The 18,890-nt window shown below is 33.8% G+C and overlaps 3 protein-coding genes across 6 annotated transcripts in view; all 3 read right to left on the minus strand.

Moving 5' to 3' along the window:
- Positions 1 to 5,413, minus strand: part of PTAC5 (plastid transcriptionally active 5) — a 29,376-nt gene extending 23,963 nt beyond the window's left edge. For all 3 annotated transcript variants that reach the window (XR_016528281.1, XM_090311626.1, XM_039020109.2), the window contains exons 1-6: positions 4,709 to 5,413; positions 4,149 to 4,244; positions 3,884 to 4,018; positions 2,082 to 2,325; positions 1,437 to 1,474; positions 1,229 to 1,324 (exon numbers count right to left, since the gene is read on the minus strand). Coding sequence is in view for 2 of the 3 variants with exons in the window: in XM_090311626.1 (XP_090167752.1) it covers positions 1,229 to 1,324; positions 1,437 to 1,474; positions 2,082 to 2,325; positions 3,884 to 4,018; positions 4,149 to 4,244; positions 4,709 to 5,308 (1,209 nt within the window). In the remaining variant the exon portion in view is untranslated. The remainder of the gene's footprint in view (positions 1 to 1,228; positions 1,325 to 1,436; positions 1,475 to 2,081; positions 2,326 to 3,883; positions 4,019 to 4,148; positions 4,245 to 4,708) is intronic.
- Positions 5,414 to 6,710: 1,297 nt separating this feature from the next.
- PMP (putative type 1 membrane protein) lies at positions 6,711 to 11,165 on the minus strand. Of its 2 annotated transcripts, none has more exons than XM_039029849.2 (11): positions 10,948 to 11,165; positions 10,717 to 10,800; positions 9,988 to 10,083; positions 9,813 to 9,888; positions 9,621 to 9,716; positions 9,451 to 9,524; positions 9,248 to 9,355; positions 9,021 to 9,158; positions 8,518 to 8,623; positions 8,057 to 8,262; positions 6,711 to 7,202 (listed from the first exon to the last, which is right to left on the minus strand). In XM_039029849.2, the coding sequence occupies exons 1-11, from the start codon at positions 11,005 to 11,007 to the stop codon at positions 7,134 to 7,136; spliced, it is 1,113 nt and encodes a 370-aa protein (XP_038885777.1). In that variant the 5' UTR covers positions 11,008 to 11,165; the 3' UTR covers positions 6,711 to 7,133. The 2 variants fall into 2 exon arrangements, with proteins under 2 accessions (XP_038885777.1, XP_090167753.1); XM_090311627.1 differs by having other exon boundaries at positions 8,518 to 8,626.
- A 4,930-nt stretch (positions 11,166 to 16,095) lies between these two features.
- Positions 16,096 to 17,450, minus strand: LOC120088172 (uncharacterized). Its single transcript, XM_039045284.2, has one exon. It carries the CDS (start codon positions 17,381 to 17,383, stop codon positions 16,436 to 16,438), a length of 948 nt encoding a protein of 315 aa, XP_038901212.2. The 5' UTR covers positions 17,384 to 17,450; the 3' UTR covers positions 16,096 to 16,435.
- Positions 17,451 to 18,890: the final 1,440 nt, after the last annotated feature.

Genomic DNA, 18,890 nt, shown 5'->3' on the forward strand with positions numbered 1-18,890 from the left:
TAACTTTTGGTACTAATTATTTCACAAGAATCTTGTACGTTTCAAAACCAAACATGTCAAAAAAATTTGTTAAATAATTTATGAAAGGGTCATGGTAAGAGTCGAAATAACTTCACTGAGGTTGGAAATTAAAATGAAACGGGAATCAGAATTCAAATTTAGATTTTCTACATTTACAAACTTGACAGTCTTGAACTTGAAAAAAATGATAAATTTAGTCTCAATGCCGATTGCATTTTTGGGATGATCGAGGAAATATGAAGTGGACAGGTGCGAAATTACGGATTTAATTTCTTAACTCGAATGTTTTATTTATTTGGTTCATTAACTTTCTTATATTTATTAAGTTCATAAAATTTGAATGGAATATATCCTTCCAATTACATGAGTTTTAAACTCAACCTATCTATTCGTAAGGTAAATTAGCAAGCACTGCATGATCTACAACATTGATAGCAGAAACTATCTAAATAAGAAATTAATAGTATCTTCGGGTGTTATTTTAAAATAGTTAAATATCATTTTTGTCAGTAAAATTACTATGAAATACGTCTTTGATCCTCAAGTTAATTTAATATTTAACTTTACACTTTTTAATGCAATTTCAAATCATCAAAAATAAAGTGATTTCAACAATTTTAAAATTATTCCAAAATATGTCATAAGAATCGAATTTGTCTAAAAATAGAATATAAATCATGGAGAATTAATTCTAAAATAGGAGAAACTTAGATCAGTTGACTAGATAACTCTATAGACTAAACAACTCTTTTTTCTTTTCTTTTTTTTCTTAAAGAAAAATTAAAAGCTCTCTAGCATTAACATTCAGGACAAATTAAGACTACTTACAGTCATAATGCAATCTTCTATTGAGTTTTTTAATCTTTAAAATTATCTAATAGCCCTAACGTAAGTACAGGATAATCTGAATACTTTCCCTCGTAGAATTGATAATAATGTCCATTATCCCCCCGACTTTTGTAGCCTATCATGGGTACTTTAGAACCCATAAATCTGCCCAATTATAATGCCAAGGTGGAGTTTTTTTTTTTTTATTTATTATTTTATTTTTTATTACAACTATGGTGGGGGTTAAAAAGATTATTACATCGTCTTATTTTTACTGTATATATATAATATAGATTCGAAAGAGGTATAACAAAATTGAATAAGAGCTTAATAAGTAAATAATTAAGAGCCGTTATTTACAACGGATAAGTAATCATACCTACGTAACTGTCTTCCCTTCGCATACGTCGCATATTATATAACCAGCGCCTTCGCAATACGGACATTTTGCTCCTTCATCCACCCATTCCAGAAACTGCATCAATACAACCGAATCAATTCTTTTTTTCTCTCACAAAATTACCAGAGAAATATTCACCCATATCTTAAAACTTAGGGAATGGAAATGGGTGCACGAGTGATTTCACCTGTGGTTCGATATTTGGCTCACCACTTCCGTCGCATTCTGAGAAAATAAAACTGGTTGATTATCGAAAATGACGCGAGTAGAATTTCAAGAGCATTCAATTTGTGCGTGTGCACGTGTGAGCAACAAATTGAAGCTAGTTCAACAAGTGGGGTAGGGGATTTGAATCTCTGACCTCTAGACCTAGATCAAGAATATATGTTTTAACCAATTAAATTATGTTCATATTAAAGTTAAAAACGGTTTTATACACATCTTTTTAGTTAATACTTCTAGAGACTCATCAAATGTCATAACAGAGTTTCTAAATATGCTTGGTCTTGAAGTGTTTTTAGAGCCTATTATGTTTGTACAACAGATAGAATAGGTCCTCTTGAACTAAGGTATTAGTGGTAAAGTCTTCTTAAAATATGACAAATACTTCCAAGACTTTTTACTAGAACATTAGATAATCCAATCATACCCGGCTCAGTACTTGGAATTAGTTCAATTTATTTTCTACACATTCAAATGTCTAAATTTAATCTTAGTATTTTGAACTAATCTTAAATTTAACAAGTTTCAAAATATAAAGATCAAAGTAGTATTTTAACCTAAAAAGAAAAGAAAAGAAGGCACTTAAAACATATGATCGGTAATCATGTACCTGAGCATAACAGACGACCCTCCCCACGACAAGTCAGACACTTGGTAGATATGTCTTTGGTTTTGCCGTCAGAAGCTTTTCCATTTGAACTATGAAGTCGTGCGGGGTCTTCCCATCGGTTCTCTCCTATGAGAAAAACTCGCTGTTGGGAAACATCAAAACTTTCACTACCTTCTTTAATTACTGTCTTCTGGATCTCTGATATTTCAGTTATTGAATTAATAACAGTTCCATTTTCACTTCCCTGCAAAAGAAGAAAAAGCACCGAGTAGAAGAACAATATTCAGAATGCAAGCATTTAGATCCTATTTCATAACTATTTGGTTTTTTTAGTTATGGCTTCTGAAAATGAAGCTTATAAATACTACTTCAATTCACAAGTTCCTATGTTTTGTTATCTACTTTCTACTAATGTTTTAGAAACCAAGCTAAGTTTTGATAACTAATAAAAGTAGTTTTCAAAAATCTGTTTTTGTTTTAGAATTTGACTAGAAATTCAACTGGTGAACATCATAATTGAAAAACAGTTTAAGTACTATTTTGATTCCTAAACTTTGAATCTTGTTCTACTTTAGTCCTTAAACTTTCAAAAACGTCTATTTTAATTCTTGAACTTTTAAAAAGTGTTCATATAGGTCCTTGCTGTTAAGATTCTGTTAACTTTTAAGGATGAAATCTATTTAAAGATGAAATTACATTCAACATGGATTAAGCAAGATGAAGGTGAAGTAAAATGTCAATGACCAATGCGTCCAAATAGTGAATCAGTCAAAATCTAGAACCCAAAATGACTTTTGAAACTCTATACAAATCGCTTTACCATCTAATTTAAATTTGAAACCCTAGATTTTTTTAGCATGATTAACTTATTTGGCAACATAGTTATCCAAAAATACAAGTCATCTCACTTAAGAGTTAATAGAATTTTAGTAGTAGGGAGCAAAGTAATTTTTAAAAATTTAGGAACTAGAATGGTTGTTTTTGAAAGTTTAGAGACAAAAATATAACAAGATTCAAACATCACGACCAAAATAGGTTTTAAACTTTGAAAAATGATAGGAAACAAATATATATATATATATATATATATATATATATATATATATATTTGAAAAAGAAACCCTACCCATCCGAGCCTAATATTCAGTGTCAGACAAAACAGTAATCCTACAACTGCCAACACTTAAAAGATAAAATGACGAAAAAATTTGCCTACGAGTTCATTGAAAGTAAAATTGACCCCCAAAAAAAAAAAAAAAAAAAAAAAAAAAAAAAAAAACAATAACCACAAGATGATTAACATCAAATTCTGTGAGAGAATGGTACTTGATTATAAATTTAAATTGTATCAATGGAGCAAATACTTCTTGTATTTGGCTCTTTTATGGCCTTCTTTATGTAAGTCCCAGTATCTTTCATTTTTTTTTCCAATGAAATCAGGTATTTCATAAAAAAAAAAATAAAAAAATAAAAAAATAAAAATGGAGCAGAAACTGCTTCTAGGCTCTCCTTTCGAATAAACCTTGTCAAGAAAAAGTATATTGGAAGGTTCCTAAGCAACGCATTACTTACTTAAAGATATAGGAAGAAAATTGACTGTGGGCTCTCGAGTATCAAATTTATTCTCCAACTAAATCATACAAGACAGACAGTTGCACCCACTAGTTACTTTCCATCTAAGAAAAGAAAACCAAACATCCACTCTATACTTCTATCGACCAGAAAGACATCTGATTATCGACCAGAAAGACATTTGATTCTGATTCAAACACATATATGAAATAAAAAGTTTTCGAACATACTCTCTGATCTGTTGGAATAGTCCCTTTTTCATCTGTTTTGGCATCTGATCCAGCACTCTCAGTCACTTTCTCTTTGTATAAAATCTCAAGAAGGTCTGTAGTCATTATACCATCTTCACGGAAACCTGAGGCGGCCTATTAAATAAAAGTATATACACCATAGCCACACAGTGTCACGGATTGAAAGAATATGGACTTAATCTTCATAAATTTCATTGAATTAGTAAAGAATGAAAGACTACTACCAATTCCAGAGCAATCTTACCTGCCAAGTCTTAACAGCACGCTCAGTTCCACTGGAGAAACTTGAAAATTCCATGTCTTCTTCACCTGAGTAAAATCCTAGCCTCAGCAATGCTTCCTGACATTTCAGTAGAGACAGAACAATACAGAAGCATGTTCTTCAATGATCTTCGTAATAAAAGAAATTAAAACACCTCAATTGCCTAATATCAGGAAAATAACCCTCACAATACCAAAGAAGTCCACAAGATAGAGACTCGATTAAACTGAATTTCATATAACCAAACATATATCTCAACTTCTACCAAAGTGTTCAATCGACTGTGTTCATAAGCCTATCTATCACGTCTAGCAGGATTAAGTTTTGGTCGGCTTCATTCTACTTAATTCTATCCTTTCAAGCAGTAGGCTTCAAATGCATATAACGATCATAAGCAAGTTTGATTTACCAAACAGGTTGCATACGATTAAGAAACTCGATTAAATTCTATCGAAGACAGAAAACCGTAGGAACAAAAGCAGCACAGAACTTAAAACTCGCCTTCTAATATTTGATAGAAGAAATGCATATGTCAAGCAGACCTGCATCGCTAGGACTTCCGCTCCTTCCGAACCAATTCTCAAAGACTTCCTCTCCTTCTTCACCTCCTTCTCCGCCTTACTTTCTTCGGAAAACCTAACGACTTCTTCAACAATTGTCTTCTTCTCTATCTCCACGTCCTCTTCACGAGTACTCTCATCCAACAAAATGCGACCCGCCGTCGGCCCGCTCTCGGCGATCAGATTCTTCTCCTTCAAGACCTGCAACAGGCCGGCGATGTTCGCAATAGTATCCGACACCGAAACCGTTCCTCCTTGAACTGAATTTCGGCGTTCTAACGCTTGAATTTGCAGCTTAAGTTCAGTAATTTCCTGCAGAAGCGACTGGCGTTCTCTGGCCCAACGCTGCTCTTCGCGGATCCACCGTTCCTCTTCGCGAAACCAGCGTTGCTCCTCGCGGAGCCATCGGAGCTCCTCGCGGTCATTGCTAGCGGGATTCAAAGAGCGGCATACGAAGGAATTGGGAAGAGAACGAGATGATGAGAGGTTAGGAGATGAGAAGATTGAGAGAGAAGAGGAGAAGAAGGGGCGAGGAGTGAGATGAAGAGAAGGATTGAGAGGAAGAGTAATGGAGGAAGACATTGAAATCCAGCAGAGAAACTGAAAGGAGAGTGGAAGAAAGAGGAGAAATGGAAGAACGCAGAGAGTTTGAGAAGATGATTTTCCGATGGGGAAAATCTCAGACTGGCCATTTAAAACCACACGTTTTGCGTGAAGCTACTGGCGGGAAATCCCAGACATCAGCCAGCCAAAGCCATATAGCCATACCATCAAATTATTATTATTATTTACTTATTTATTTATTTATAAATTTTTCACTTAAAACTTTTTTTTTATAGAAATCAAACACTATTTTCTTTTTGCTATTTCTGTAAATAGATATTTTCTTTATCTATAAAAATTTCTTTTTTTATTTGATCAGTAATTTTTTTTAATTATTATTATTATATATAGGGTAGAAAACCGAATTTTAACTTCAAAATTGATAGTACAACCACCATCATTTTGAAACATACAATTAAAGTAATTGATATCTAAAATTGATTTAGAGTTTGTTTGGATTGATTAGAGAGAAATATTTTTTAAAAAATGTTTTTTATTTAAGTTTTAAAAAAAACGATTCAAAGTACAATTTGAAAGTGTTCCAAAATCTATTTTGAATGGTTCTCAAATAATTCAATTTTTTTCAAAATGACTTATTTTCAAAATTAAAATTTAAAGAATTAAATCAAATACACTCTCGACTATACGTTCAAATCTGTAATAATGTAGGTTTCTATTTGATAATAATTTTTTAACTGTAATAATGTTTTAGTATCAATATATGTCTACTATTTGAAATAATGCATCACATCAAGTTCAAGCTTTTGTTTTATTTTTGATGCATTGAATATGGTCTTGAATCTCTTGGAAATAGTTCACAATCCAACCAATTTTCATCTTATAGTAGGCAAAAGGTCCAGATGACATTGATTAGCAATATTTCAAAAATAAAATAAAAGCTTGATGCAATCTCTGACTAGATGTTTCCATTATGTAAAACATACAAAAATCATATTAGTTGAGGTTTTTTATTTTAATAGTTACAATTACACTCTCAAGAATCAACTTCTTAAATTGATGTAAACAACTCAACTTCAATGGTATACAATATTAAAGTTTATACATTTATTAACTTCATTTTACAACTCTATATCTCAAATACAAATTTACTAACTCCAAACTTGTTAACTCTACTCCATGGCCAAACACCCCCTCAAATTTTAACCATCATTCCATTATATGAACGACACATAATTCATTATTTAAAAGTGGTGATTAAATGGAAAAATATATATATATAGAAGTCAAAACCAACATTTTTTAAAGTTCAACCGAGATGGATTGAATTCTTCATCCAAATATACATTTATTCTCTTTTCAGAAATTCTCAAAACTACTTTTATAAAATTAAAAATAGTATTGATATTTTAATTCAACTAGATTAAAGATTCTAATAATGGAATTTATTTTAGACCTTGGGAAAACTCAATGTTCACCAAAATAAAGTACAACAAAGATGAATCAATGCATTGCCACCTCTCAGTCTTCCAAGTTGCCAATAAGAAGCGTTTCAACCTCGGTGAGATGCGACATTTGATGATAATATACATAAACGAATCTCATTTCAAAAATAACTTTATTATACAACCGAAATCTTGTCGTCGATCCAATATATGGCCATCATTATCTCGTAGGAAGTACATCATACCATTGCTACCATTAATAATACCAAAGTTTTCTACACCAAAATGTAGACAAGAACTTTGTTGAAAGGGCACTAACACAAATCTCATGCCCTCAATGCTTCAATGGCAGAAATAGATCATCTCGGGCATCGTCTATGCAGTTGGCGGTTTATTTGATCTTAGTCCAGTTTCACATTAGAATAGAGGAGGGTGTCCCTCGTGAGAGGCATCCTTAGAAGGCAGCACGACTGCGGCAAAAGGATGAAAGGTCAACAAGAATCAAATTCACCCAAAATGTAACAACCATGTTGTCACATTTTAGTCCAGTTTTACATAAATATTAGCCAAAATAAGATTCGGAGTACACAGTCAAAAAAGATGAATGTCAAAAGTCATTATGGCAATTCTAAAAGAAAGAGCTTGATCATGAAAATGTAATTGTTCAGTTATGCATAAAAAAGTTTGTTTCCTGAAGTCCTTGGCTTAATTTTGCGCCTCCCCACCCCCCCCACCCCCCAAAAAAAAAAAGGTTGTGACTTGGTGGTAATGCTCTCCCTTATTTCAACACTATAGCTATACTATTCTCCTTTCAAACTAGAAAGGTCTTTTGTAATCTCTCCCTTGGGGCCTTCCCCTTTCTTTCGTAATTTCATATATCATCAATGAAATTGTTTCTTATCTAAAAAACAAGTCCTCAGGCTTAAAAGTCTATGTACTTGAATGTTTCCCAACTTTTCTGGAGCATTTACATTTATTGCTTTTGTAAACATAGTGGCTAAACAATTCCAAGTAGATATTGTATAATTGTTTGGTTTTCTGCAATTTTTTCCGTCCCTCTGTGTAAATAACCCAATATTGGTTCACAGTCAATATTGCATTACTTCCTTAGAATGAGTCTACAGGTTTCCTAAAATTTGATGAGGATTACTCTCCAGAAGCACCAAAAATTAAAATGAACTGCTAATTAGTTGAGAGTTCAAAGACAGTAGTCAGTCATATGTCTAAGGTCACAAAAATTAATACCCATTGTAGATTAAAAAAAAGGAGAAAATAACATATCTAAACTAGATGGAGCATAATGGAGTAGAGGTGCAAAATTTACCCCCATAAGAGTAGCAATCAAAAGGATGATTCCTGTGATCCAGGCAAGGGTTGTCCTAACCAATATCACTTCGTGAATAGTTGTGTTAACTTTGACGTCTTCCACCAGCCAACGTGGAGTCAACAGATGGTTAAACATCACATTTAATCCTTTTTCTGCCTTTGTTGATGATGAACCAGAAAAGAAAACAACTCCAACAATTTCACCTGCAAATTAAATTAAAGGTATCCAAGTAAAAACTATCATCTTAAAAACCTAAATGCTTTGTTCAAAAATCAAAAGGGGTGCTATTGACGTTAATACACATACTCGTGAAGTCATCATTGAGCAAGAATAAAGTCAAAGCCAATATGTAATATATCGGGTTAAATAAAATTGACAAAAATGGGCAGCTGAAAGAGAAAATAGCTTAATAATGATTAATTGATACGCTCCTCAAACCAGAGCAACTGAGCACTTACCATCATATGCTTTTTGGAGTAAGTGGAATATCTTGGACAAAGCAACGATAAATAGTCTAGATCTATTATCTGCATCTCCTTCAGAATCACTTTCATCTTGGAATGCCTGCTAAACCGTTGGTGAACATTGGTTATAATAAATTTACGCATTGTTTTTCAAGATAACAAAGAAAAAGGTGGCTACACTATTGAGGAAATCAAAACACAATCACATTCAATATGTTTTTATTTTGTTGAAAAACCGGTTTTTTTCAAGAAGGCAGCAGAGTCGAGGTAAGGTTTCAGGCTCCCAATGGGCACACCACCCACTATGACCCATAAGTACTATAGTTGTGTAACGCCATAAAATATAGCACTAATAACCACATCTGTGTCTCTACCAATGTTTAATATTTGGTGTTTGCAACTAAAACAAGGTTGAATAAATATTGCATGATAGGAACAGAAGTTGAATAACAGTCATCCAAAAAAAGAAACCATCAAAATCAAGGAAAACAGCATACCTTGATGCTATTGAAAGAGCCAGTGATGAGCTCAGATGGACTTTGCACATTTTGTGACAAATCCTCGTGAATGTGAATAGCTCTCTTAATATTGTGAAAGAGACACAAAAGACTACCTATGAATTCTCTGTCCCCTGTCTGCAAATAAGATAATGCACCCATGAACACATTAATAGAAATGGTTATAGAATATAACCAGATAACATTCTAAACTGATCAAGTAAAACCTTAGACAGATGAAAATTGATCATAGAATCATCAGTCAAGCGCACAGTAAACTCTCCATTTAAAGTTTGTGATGCATCAGCAACATATGATCCACCAATGAAAGATGCCTAGTCATATATTCAAACAAATTATAAATAAAAAATAAAACATGTAAAAATATAGGCATCTAATCATACGATAAAAATCTTGATTCACGACTTACAAATTCGCTAACATCTTTATCAGTATAATCTGACAACGGTTCATTCAAAGGAACAACAGACACTTCATCCTCACCTGCTAATAACAAGCATTAGAAACGCCAAGGGCAGCTGAAAATATTCTGGGGGGAAAAAAAAGCAAACCAATATTGATTTTGGAAGGAACAAATACCAGGAAGTTGGATGTCAGCACTCTCAGAACCTACATTAACCTTGCTTGTAAGGACATTGCTGGACATGCCACTTTCTAGGCTTAAAATTTCAGGGTCTGGAAGTATCAGAATTTAAAAAGGTTAGCATCTTTAAAAAAACATGCAAACAGAGAATAAAATTTTCAATTTCATTTTCAAATTACTGCAGAGACCATATTCTCCTTTAATTTCAAGCATAAAAACTGAACGAGGCCTATCAAGCGGATTTGGCATCAAAATCCCATTCAGCTGCAAAAGTCATTAATAACATGATCAAAACGTTACAGCCACAGACATAAGTAAAATTTAAACTAAAACTTCTGCAGAACTTATCAAACAATTAAGAACCTTAGATGAACCCGAAGCTGAAAGTGTTGAAGGTGGCGCAAAACCAAGCAGGACTGACACAGCAGCACCAACTTCTGGCAGTGACATTGAACTAAACTGTGGAAATCAAATATGTGAGCATAACATGAGAAGATTGGGTAATATTTTATCTCATAAGAATAACAGAGCAAAGTTCTATTCAACATACTGTCACATTAATATTTCCCACTGAGAATACGGGCAAGCAATTGGGCATAATATGGTAATACAATGACAGAACATTTAAAATTACTCATCGATGGTCGAATAGGCTGAAACTAGAAGGGTTCACAACGATGTCAGACGATCACCGTCGACAACAACCTAGAAAGTCCTTTTAAATTTCAACACCACGAAATGTGACGCATAGGTTTTCTTAGATCCATTCAGAGTGGCACATCACTTTCAATCAGACTACGGCTGATACCACTTATTAGAGAGATGAACTCGTGAATTCCAAAATGAAATGATCCGTATATGACGATGTGAAACAAATACGTTGTTAACATTTAAGAAAGAACAGCTCAACTCAGTTTAAAAAATAGGTAGTTCCAGATTCGGTTTCTTCAATCGGCCAGAATACGCGACGCACCAACACAGACATGGAAAAAGATTTCAAAACAATTTAAGCAGGAAACTCAATTATATTCACTGCTAACCAACCGAACCGATCATGCCGGGACAAAGAAGATGCAGAATAAATTAAATTACCTCGAAGCCATCATCGGGCGAATGAGATCGAAGATATTGATGTGACGAGCTATCAACGAAGAGCACCGAGCCAGTATCCTCGCACTGGATCAAACCAGAAAAAAAAAAATGAAAACACGTCAAATTGAAGAATTATCAGATCCCGGGGGTGCTCCGAAGTATTAATCCGCGAGAAAAAAAAAAAGGATTAGAATCAGAAAGAATCGTGGAAATTGAGCAGATAGAACAAACCCTAGCGAGAGGGAGGATGATTAACAGAGTGAAGAAGATGAAGGAATTGCAGAATTCCATCCTGGAGAGAATCTGTGAAGCCTGTGGCCGTCGAAAAACGAGATGAATCGGAAATCGCTCACATGAACGACGTGGGTTTGCGTCGGGCCGTGTTGTGGGCTTTTGGATTCTTTCAGTGTGGTCCTCGAACCAACCATCGAATAACGAATCAGCCCAACTTCCAAAAGAAAAAAATGTGAGATTAATTTTAAGATCCATTGAAAGTAAAAGCACTAGGGGTGTTTGTCCCACCGATTCCATAAATCAGTGTTAAATTAACTAAACTTCAATAGGATTCACTATTAAAACTTTTCATATTTGTTGAGTAACTCGATTTTTCTCTATACTTTAAATACATACTTCCTAACTTCGACATATTAACTCCATACTTCAAAACTAAGTCAGTCGAGTGTCTCAATATTCCATAAAATTAGATATTGTGTTATTCTATAACCAAAATTGAATTTTCGATCTTGTTTAAGTCAGCAAAATTTTTATTTTTTAAATGTTCGTTCTTACTCTCTTGAGTTTTATTTTCATATATTCCTTTGGTCTACACTTGTAGCCTTAATTTTTCACAAAATATTCACTTTTTAGTTCTTGGTGTTAATGTCCTTTAATAAATTTAAAATAGTTAAAATAATTTTCACTAGTTCTGTGAGATAAAAAAAAAACAAAAACAAAAACAAAATAAAAGTTTATGAGGTTTACTTTTCCCAACGTGAGATCATCAATATGCTACTTCATAGGGATGAAAAAATTTCCCCCTAGTCTCCAACTTGATCGGGATGGGGAATCCCTGATTTGACTGGGTGCGGGTGTTGGGATTGGTGTCCTAATTCTCCCAGAGTCTCGTAGTTTTGTAAATTGTACACATTGTTATGAATAAAATAAGAGTTATTTTATTTGGCGTTTACTAATATCCATTAAACAAAGTTCTATGGTTATTGTATGTAAACTTAAGCACGTATATAAGATCTACGGGTAGATTATGCCTTAAGTGATAACCCAAAAAGGTCTGTAGTATACGGATTAAAGAGGGATACTTGATCCTGGTGACACTATAGATATGACACGCTTTGTAGAGGTTTACAAGTGTTGTGAACTTGGCATATCCTGACCATTCACGTGGAGACATGCGAGCGGGGGTGTCCTTAGTTTGTATAAGACCGTACCACGAGATGATTATTCTCTTTATATAACGTCGTTGATACTTGAGACTTACATCTCATCTAAACGGCCATAAGTGACATGACTTCAATCCTGAGTATTTTGGAAACTCCTGCCTTTGAGGGCGGTCATTTGATTAATATGGGTGAGAGTGGCCAGATTGCCAACTCAACGAGCCTACCTTTGTGGGGATTTGTCTGATCTAGGAGATGGAAACTCAGTTACACGAGATGGGATTCACTCACTCATTCCCCGAAGGAGGGGTAAGTAGATAGATTGCTCCCTTAAGGGCTAATTCCGGGTCTTGAACATAGTGCCCACAACTTCTCTTTAGATGAGAGGATATGTTCATTAGAGGGACCAGTGATACTTAAGGAGTTAGATGTAACTACAAGGGCATAACGATAATTGGCCCATCTGTACTTACGAGTGATCTGTGAAGGGTTATCGCACTGTTGATTGGTTGATATGGACACAAAATATATTTATGGTAAGGAGAGTGCAGTTATCAGTCTTTAATGGATTGCATGACAGTTAACAGATGGTGGATCTCGTGACTAAAGAGTTTAGTCAGTTATTCACGTGTCGTTGGAGCTTCAAGCTACAGATCCATAAGGTCCCCTTGGTAGCTCAATGGATTCAAGTTGAGAATCAGTTCTTAGTGTTGATTTGAAATGTTCAAATTGACAAGAGAAAATTCGATTATATATAATATGATCGTCGTGATGTATGAGATACATCAGGTGGAGGATTAATTTAAATGTGATTTACATTAAGTATCATAAAATAGAAAAAGAGTTATGGTTTATATGTTTCATGAGATGAAATATTAAAACTATAGGTTATAAATATAATATGGTAAGTTGATTATCATATATATTTATAATAAAACTAATTTTCTCTAATAACCAATTGAGTGGGAAGTTATTGGTGGTTTCATGGTAACCGCGAGATAAAAGGAAAAATGTTTTCCTAAATTTAGAAGAGTTGCTATTATCGGAAATGAACTCACGGTTTGCTGTCAAGTGGAATTGTTTTCACTAAACGATAGCTGAAAGAAAGCCTAAACGATCATGGAGTGTTACTATACGATAGTTCACTCAGCTGGTCATAGCTAAACGATCGCAGGGCTTTTTCTATACGATAAATTTCCTTCTTCTAAATGATCGAGCATTCATCTATATGATAAACTCTTCTCATCTCCCACTTGCTCAATCATCTACACGATTGTTATTCCTCCGGTCTCTTCCTCTAACCAAGTTCACATAGAGCCCACACTTCTGGATTCTCACATCAAGAATACCAAGGTAGCCATTGTGGTGGTATTCTCACTCAACTCGACTGAGTCGAGGTTTTGGAGGCCGTTCGTTGGGTTCGTGATCTTGGAGATCGTTGGGTTCGTATTTGTTGTTGATCATGTTATGTTGCTGTCGTTGTGTTCGAGCATTCGTGTATTGCAGTATTGGAGATTGAACGAGCATTCATGATCGAGGGAGTTTAAAGCATGAGTCTTCAAAGGTATGTATTTATTATCGCTTGATCTCATTAACATGCTGTAATTTCGTATTGTGCATGGCCTGTAAGTTTTCATTTCATGTACTATAATTGTGTATGTTCAATATCGAATGGAATTTAGAATGATCATTCCACTGCTCATGGAAACCCTCATGTCTGATTTTCTTTAGCGGGATCAAACCGAAGATTTAAATCGGAGACAAGGACATAATCTAAACTACTAAAATTGTAACTAGAAAGCTACTGTTTTGGTTATTTTTTTATAATTTTAATTTTCTAATATAGTAAATTTGATTTTTATGAAATTTATAATAAAAAGTATTAAAATTTCTTTTGATTATTAATTTAAATAAATATATGTAACAATAATATTAATTTCTTACGTAAAATTTACCATCTTAATGTAAATTCTAAATTTAGTTAATTTTAAATAATAAAATAAAAAGTGGAGAGCTTTCCCGTATGGACCTGAATCCCCAAACGGGGATTCCCCGACCTCCAAAATGGAGAATGGGGTGGGGATGGGGAGTGCATCCCCGTCTCGCCACGACCTCATTGCCATCCCTACTCCTTTAAAAGTATGCTTCTTTGGGTTCACTAAATATTGGGTATTTTTTCTTTTTTCTTCTCGAATACCCATTGATCTTCGTGGGCTTTGACATCATATATAAACACGAACAAATAAGAGTATCTGTCTTTTAATGATAACTAGTTTAATAACACATGCGACTAGTAATGTGAGAATAGTGGCATACAAGAATATATAAACAAATTTAATTTGCAAGCTAACCTAACAAATTTATTTATTGATGCGCTTCATCAATTGAATTATTTAGAATTATTTTATTTTTTTACTTTTTAAATTTTAGTTTTTTATAAAATTTGAATTAGATCATTACCATTACAATTTAAAATATATGGTATAAAATGAATGTACAAATCAAATTAAAAATTCTGTGTTCTTTTAAAAAAGTTTTGTATTAATTGTACAATTATTTGCCTATGTATATTATTTCAAATATTTAAGTTTGCTTTTATACATATATAGACACATACAATTATTTTATATTTTAGATTGACCATTGATAATTAATTTAAATAATAAACTTTAAAATAACTCATAATAAAAGTGATAAAGGGATGACATTCTTATCATAACTTGATTGGTCAGAGAATTATATATCTTCTTTTCAAAATTTCACCTTGTAGAAGTTAATAAAGTAAAAATAATTTGTTACAATCACATAAAACAATTCTTTCTCCTAATCCCAATTACAGTAGTACTCTCTCAAAACTTTTGACTACTCACACTTTTTTTTTTCACTCTTAAACTAGAGATTACAAAAGGAATTTAATTAAAATTAGCATACTAAGCTTAAAAAGTGTTTCTAACTGGGACGACTTGAAACTAGATACATAGACTCCTTTTATTATAGGCACTTAGAGCCATCCCTATTCTTCAATTTAATCGATGTGAGACAAACTGCACTTCTAGTATTTTGCTAAAATCCAACATATCTGAGTAAACATGCATTCTCATTAGGATTAAGACATATATGCATAGCATTTTTTAAAATTGGGGATGCATATTCCATTTGGCAAATTTTCAAATAAAACTATATTGAATCTGTGTAGATTATGTTTTTTACTCGCGTCATTTACACTAAACAGGAAATTGGCATTGGAGAGTGATTTTCATTTTGAAACTGCGTATAGTCATCCTACGTCTACCCGACTTTTCTTTTAACTTTACGAATTAACATAATATTAGAGAAAAATGTTGAAATCAAACGAATAATAGTGACATTTATTGAATGGACAACTTTTACTACGAAATGGAGGAATTTGAACTAATGACTTCATATTGATATATATATAGATAGATAGATAGATATATTTGGTAGTTTGATGTTTTAAATTGATTGAATTTCAAAGTTTAGGAGCATATTATAAGTTTTGAATAGTCAATACTTGGAAGACATCTCTAATTTACTACACATGTTTATATTCACATGGCATGTAATTAATTATGTGAGAAATGGTGGTTTATCATAAACCTGAAAATAATAGATAAATTAAATTTTTTTCTCTAATTTACACCTAGTTCAACTGGTCAAAATATAAATATCTTATGCATTCGAAGAGTGCCAATGGTGTGTTCACTCTCATGAAGTTAATTTGATAATGTGAAAAACAAGATTTCCAAACAAAATAATCAAGAAAAAATTACTTCGTACATGTTAACTATTTTATTTATATCAATCTCCCATTTTCAATTTGCAAATATTCCACCAAAACAAATTATTTTGTTGCTTTACGGGCAGGTAAAACGACAGCAAACAAGTATAAAACGACGCAACAAAAAAAAATGAGAGAAAAAAAACATAATTATTTGAATTAATTAATTAGTGAGGTAGAATAAGATAAGAAAAAGAGGATGCAATAATAATTAATAACACTGCTTTACATGAATAGCAAGCGCCATACTCTGCATGCATGAAGAAGATCTGGTCTAGATCTGTTCATCCAAAACGCACCGTACTGACCACGAACGGAGGAGATAAAAGGTGATTTCCGATCACCATTTTTTCCAAGCAAATTACTTTTGCCTTTCGTTTCTATAAATTACATTTCAAATTACATAATTGAAAATCACCTCTTCTACATGAAAACAATGATAAAAGGACACGGTAGTTGGATAGCTGGACATTAATTTTCACAATTTAGATATGAAATAGATATATTTAATTTTAACACATTGCATTTAGTGGTGGCCGCCGCCGCCAATTCCTGCTCCACCGCCGTAACCACCACCACCACCAAAGCCTCCACCGCCACCTCCGCCAAATCCTCCACCAACGCCTCCACCGATACCTCCTCCTCCTCCAAATCCTCCTCCAGCACCTCCTCCACTTCCAAATCCGCCGCCGCCACCCGCACCACCTCCACCACCAAAGCCTCCACCAGCTCCTCCACCGAGACCGCCTCCACTACCACCTCCAAGTCCTCCACCACCACCAAGACCACCACCACCTCCAAGTCCTCCACCGCCGCCGAGCCCACCACCTCCTCCAAGTCCTCCACCGCCACCTCCTCCGAGTCCTCCACCGCCGCCGAGACCGCCACCTCCTCCGAATCTTCCATGCTTAAAACCCCTCTTGTAAATACCATGCCCTAAGCCTCCTCCACCGCCTAAACCACCACCTCCGCCGAGCCCTCCACCACCACCCAATCCTCCGCCACCACCCAATCCCCCATGTTTAAAACCCCTTTTATAAATACCATGCCCCAAGCCTCCGCCACCACCTAAACCACCACCGCCACCAAGACCCCCGCCACCACCCAAACCACCACCGCCACCAAGACCTCCCCCGCCACCTAAACCACCACCGCCACCAAGACCTCCCCCGCCACCTAAACCACCACCGCCACCAAGACCTCCCCCGCCACCTAAACCACCACCGCCACCAAGCCCTCCACCACCACCAAACCCACCACCAGCTCCACCACCAAAACCACCACCAGCGCCGCCGCCAAGACCTCCACCGCCGCCAATGCCACCACCGAGGCCCCCTCCACGAAACCTTTTACCCTTAAAAAAACCAAGTGGACGATGAAACAAACCCTTGTTGTCTTCTACATTGTCGGCTCCGACCAAAGCAATCAACACACACAAGCAAAAAGCCACAGCATGCAGAGAAAAATACGCCATTGGTAGCTTAGCTCTGTGAGTGTGAACACACAGAGAAGTTGAATGTGATTTATATATAGAGAGAAATAATAATGATAACAATAATTAATAATAACAGATATTGACATGAGATAAAGGTAAAGATAAATTAAATAAATTTTAAAATTAAATTAAATTCAGCTTTAATTGGATTGAAGGAGGTCCACATCCACAATGTGAGTGGATCATCATCCAAAGCTTTTGGGGAGAATTAATGAAAGCCCTATCTACCCCTGCCAATGCCATTTATTTGTCCAACTGTCCTCTGCCAATAGATTTAAAGGAATAAAAAAACATTGGCCAATGTTCTGATTATTATTTTATTTCACCCTTCTTTTTCTTATTACCTGAATTGACATTATTAGTTTTAGTTTTTTCCCCCTTCAAAAATGTATGATTGAGAACCCATTGCTTATGATTTTTATGAGAGAAATTTTTACCAATGTCAAACTATTTATAAAATTAAAAAAAAAAAAAAATACCGATAAATACTGATAAACTTATATCAACGTCTATCACATAGTATCAATGATAGACTTTTATCAACCTCTATCAACACTTATAAAAAAAAGATTAAATTTTGTTATTTTAGGTAAATAATTTCTCTTATTTTTCTATTTTGAAAATTCCCTTTTCATGATTAAATAAAAATATATGCATTTATCTTTTTTTTTTAAAAAAAAAAACTTCTTATATATAAAACATTCTTTTCCATGTGAATTCAGTTAAAAATCTTGAAAAAAAATTATAGTACATACTATTCCATTTAACATTTGACGCATTATTAGATGATATATTATTTTATTTATATAGTTCATACAATTTTTAAATATTATTGCCAGTAATAAATTGAGATAGTATGAAAAAAATTTCAACAACCACTTTAGAAAGGTTCTCACCTCTCCACTAATTCTTTTGGCAAGCGAATGAGAGTAGGCGCGGGAGAAAACGTTGATGCATGGTACTATTTGTCAAGAACTTTGGGATGAATAACACCAAGTTACCTACTAGTAAGAAAATATTTCTATATTTTTTTAGTAAAATATTGGAGTAGAGATTCGTACTATATATATTTTTTTTATTGTTAATATACATGATGTATATGTACATATGCTCATTTTGATATTTTTTTTATTTACTGTTATCAAAGAGAAAAAAAAGTATATGAATTAGTTAATTACCCGCTTCTTCCCTTTATTAAGGGATAATTGTTGCAACAATGTAATTTTTTTTTTTTTTGACAAAATATCAATTTATACGCTTGAACTTAGAGTTTTGTATCAATTTAAATCCAAAACTAATAATTGTATCGATTTAAACCTTTAACTTTAGGAGTTGTATCAATTTAAACCTTAAACTAATAATATCAATTTAGACTCTGAACTTTTATAAGTGTATCAATTTAAATCCTGAACTTTCATAATTGTATCAACTTAAATCATTCATTATATTTTATTTAGATATACTTATGAAAGTTCATAATTTAAAT

The sequence above is a fragment of the Benincasa hispida genome, chromosome 1, assembly GCF_027475165.1.
Source record: "Benincasa hispida cultivar pf3 chromosome 1, pf3_genome.v1.1, whole genome shotgun sequence".
Taxonomy (NCBI): domain Eukaryota; kingdom Viridiplantae; phylum Streptophyta; class Magnoliopsida; order Cucurbitales; family Cucurbitaceae; genus Benincasa; species Benincasa hispida.

What these genes read in the sequence shown, in the direction of transcription:
- PMP (XM_090311627.1), bottom strand. Translation starts at nt 11,007, where the DNA reads ATGGAATTCTGCAATTCCTTCATCTTCTTCACTCTGTTAATCATCCTC. An exon ending in TGAAATTAAAGGAGAATATG is followed by an intron (nt 9,717 to 9,812) that starts GTCTCTGCAGTA and finishes TGATACTTCCAG; the next exon opens with ACCCTGAAATTTTAAGCCTA. An exon ending in TCAATTTTCATCTGTCTAAG is followed by an intron (nt 9,159 to 9,247) that starts GTTTTACTTGAT and finishes TCTTATTTGCAG; the next exon opens with ACAGGGGACAGAGAATTCAT.
- LOC120088172 (XM_039045284.2), bottom strand. Translation starts at nt 17,383, where the DNA reads ATGGCGTATTTTTCTCTGCATGCTGTGGCTTTTTGCTTGTGTGTGTTG.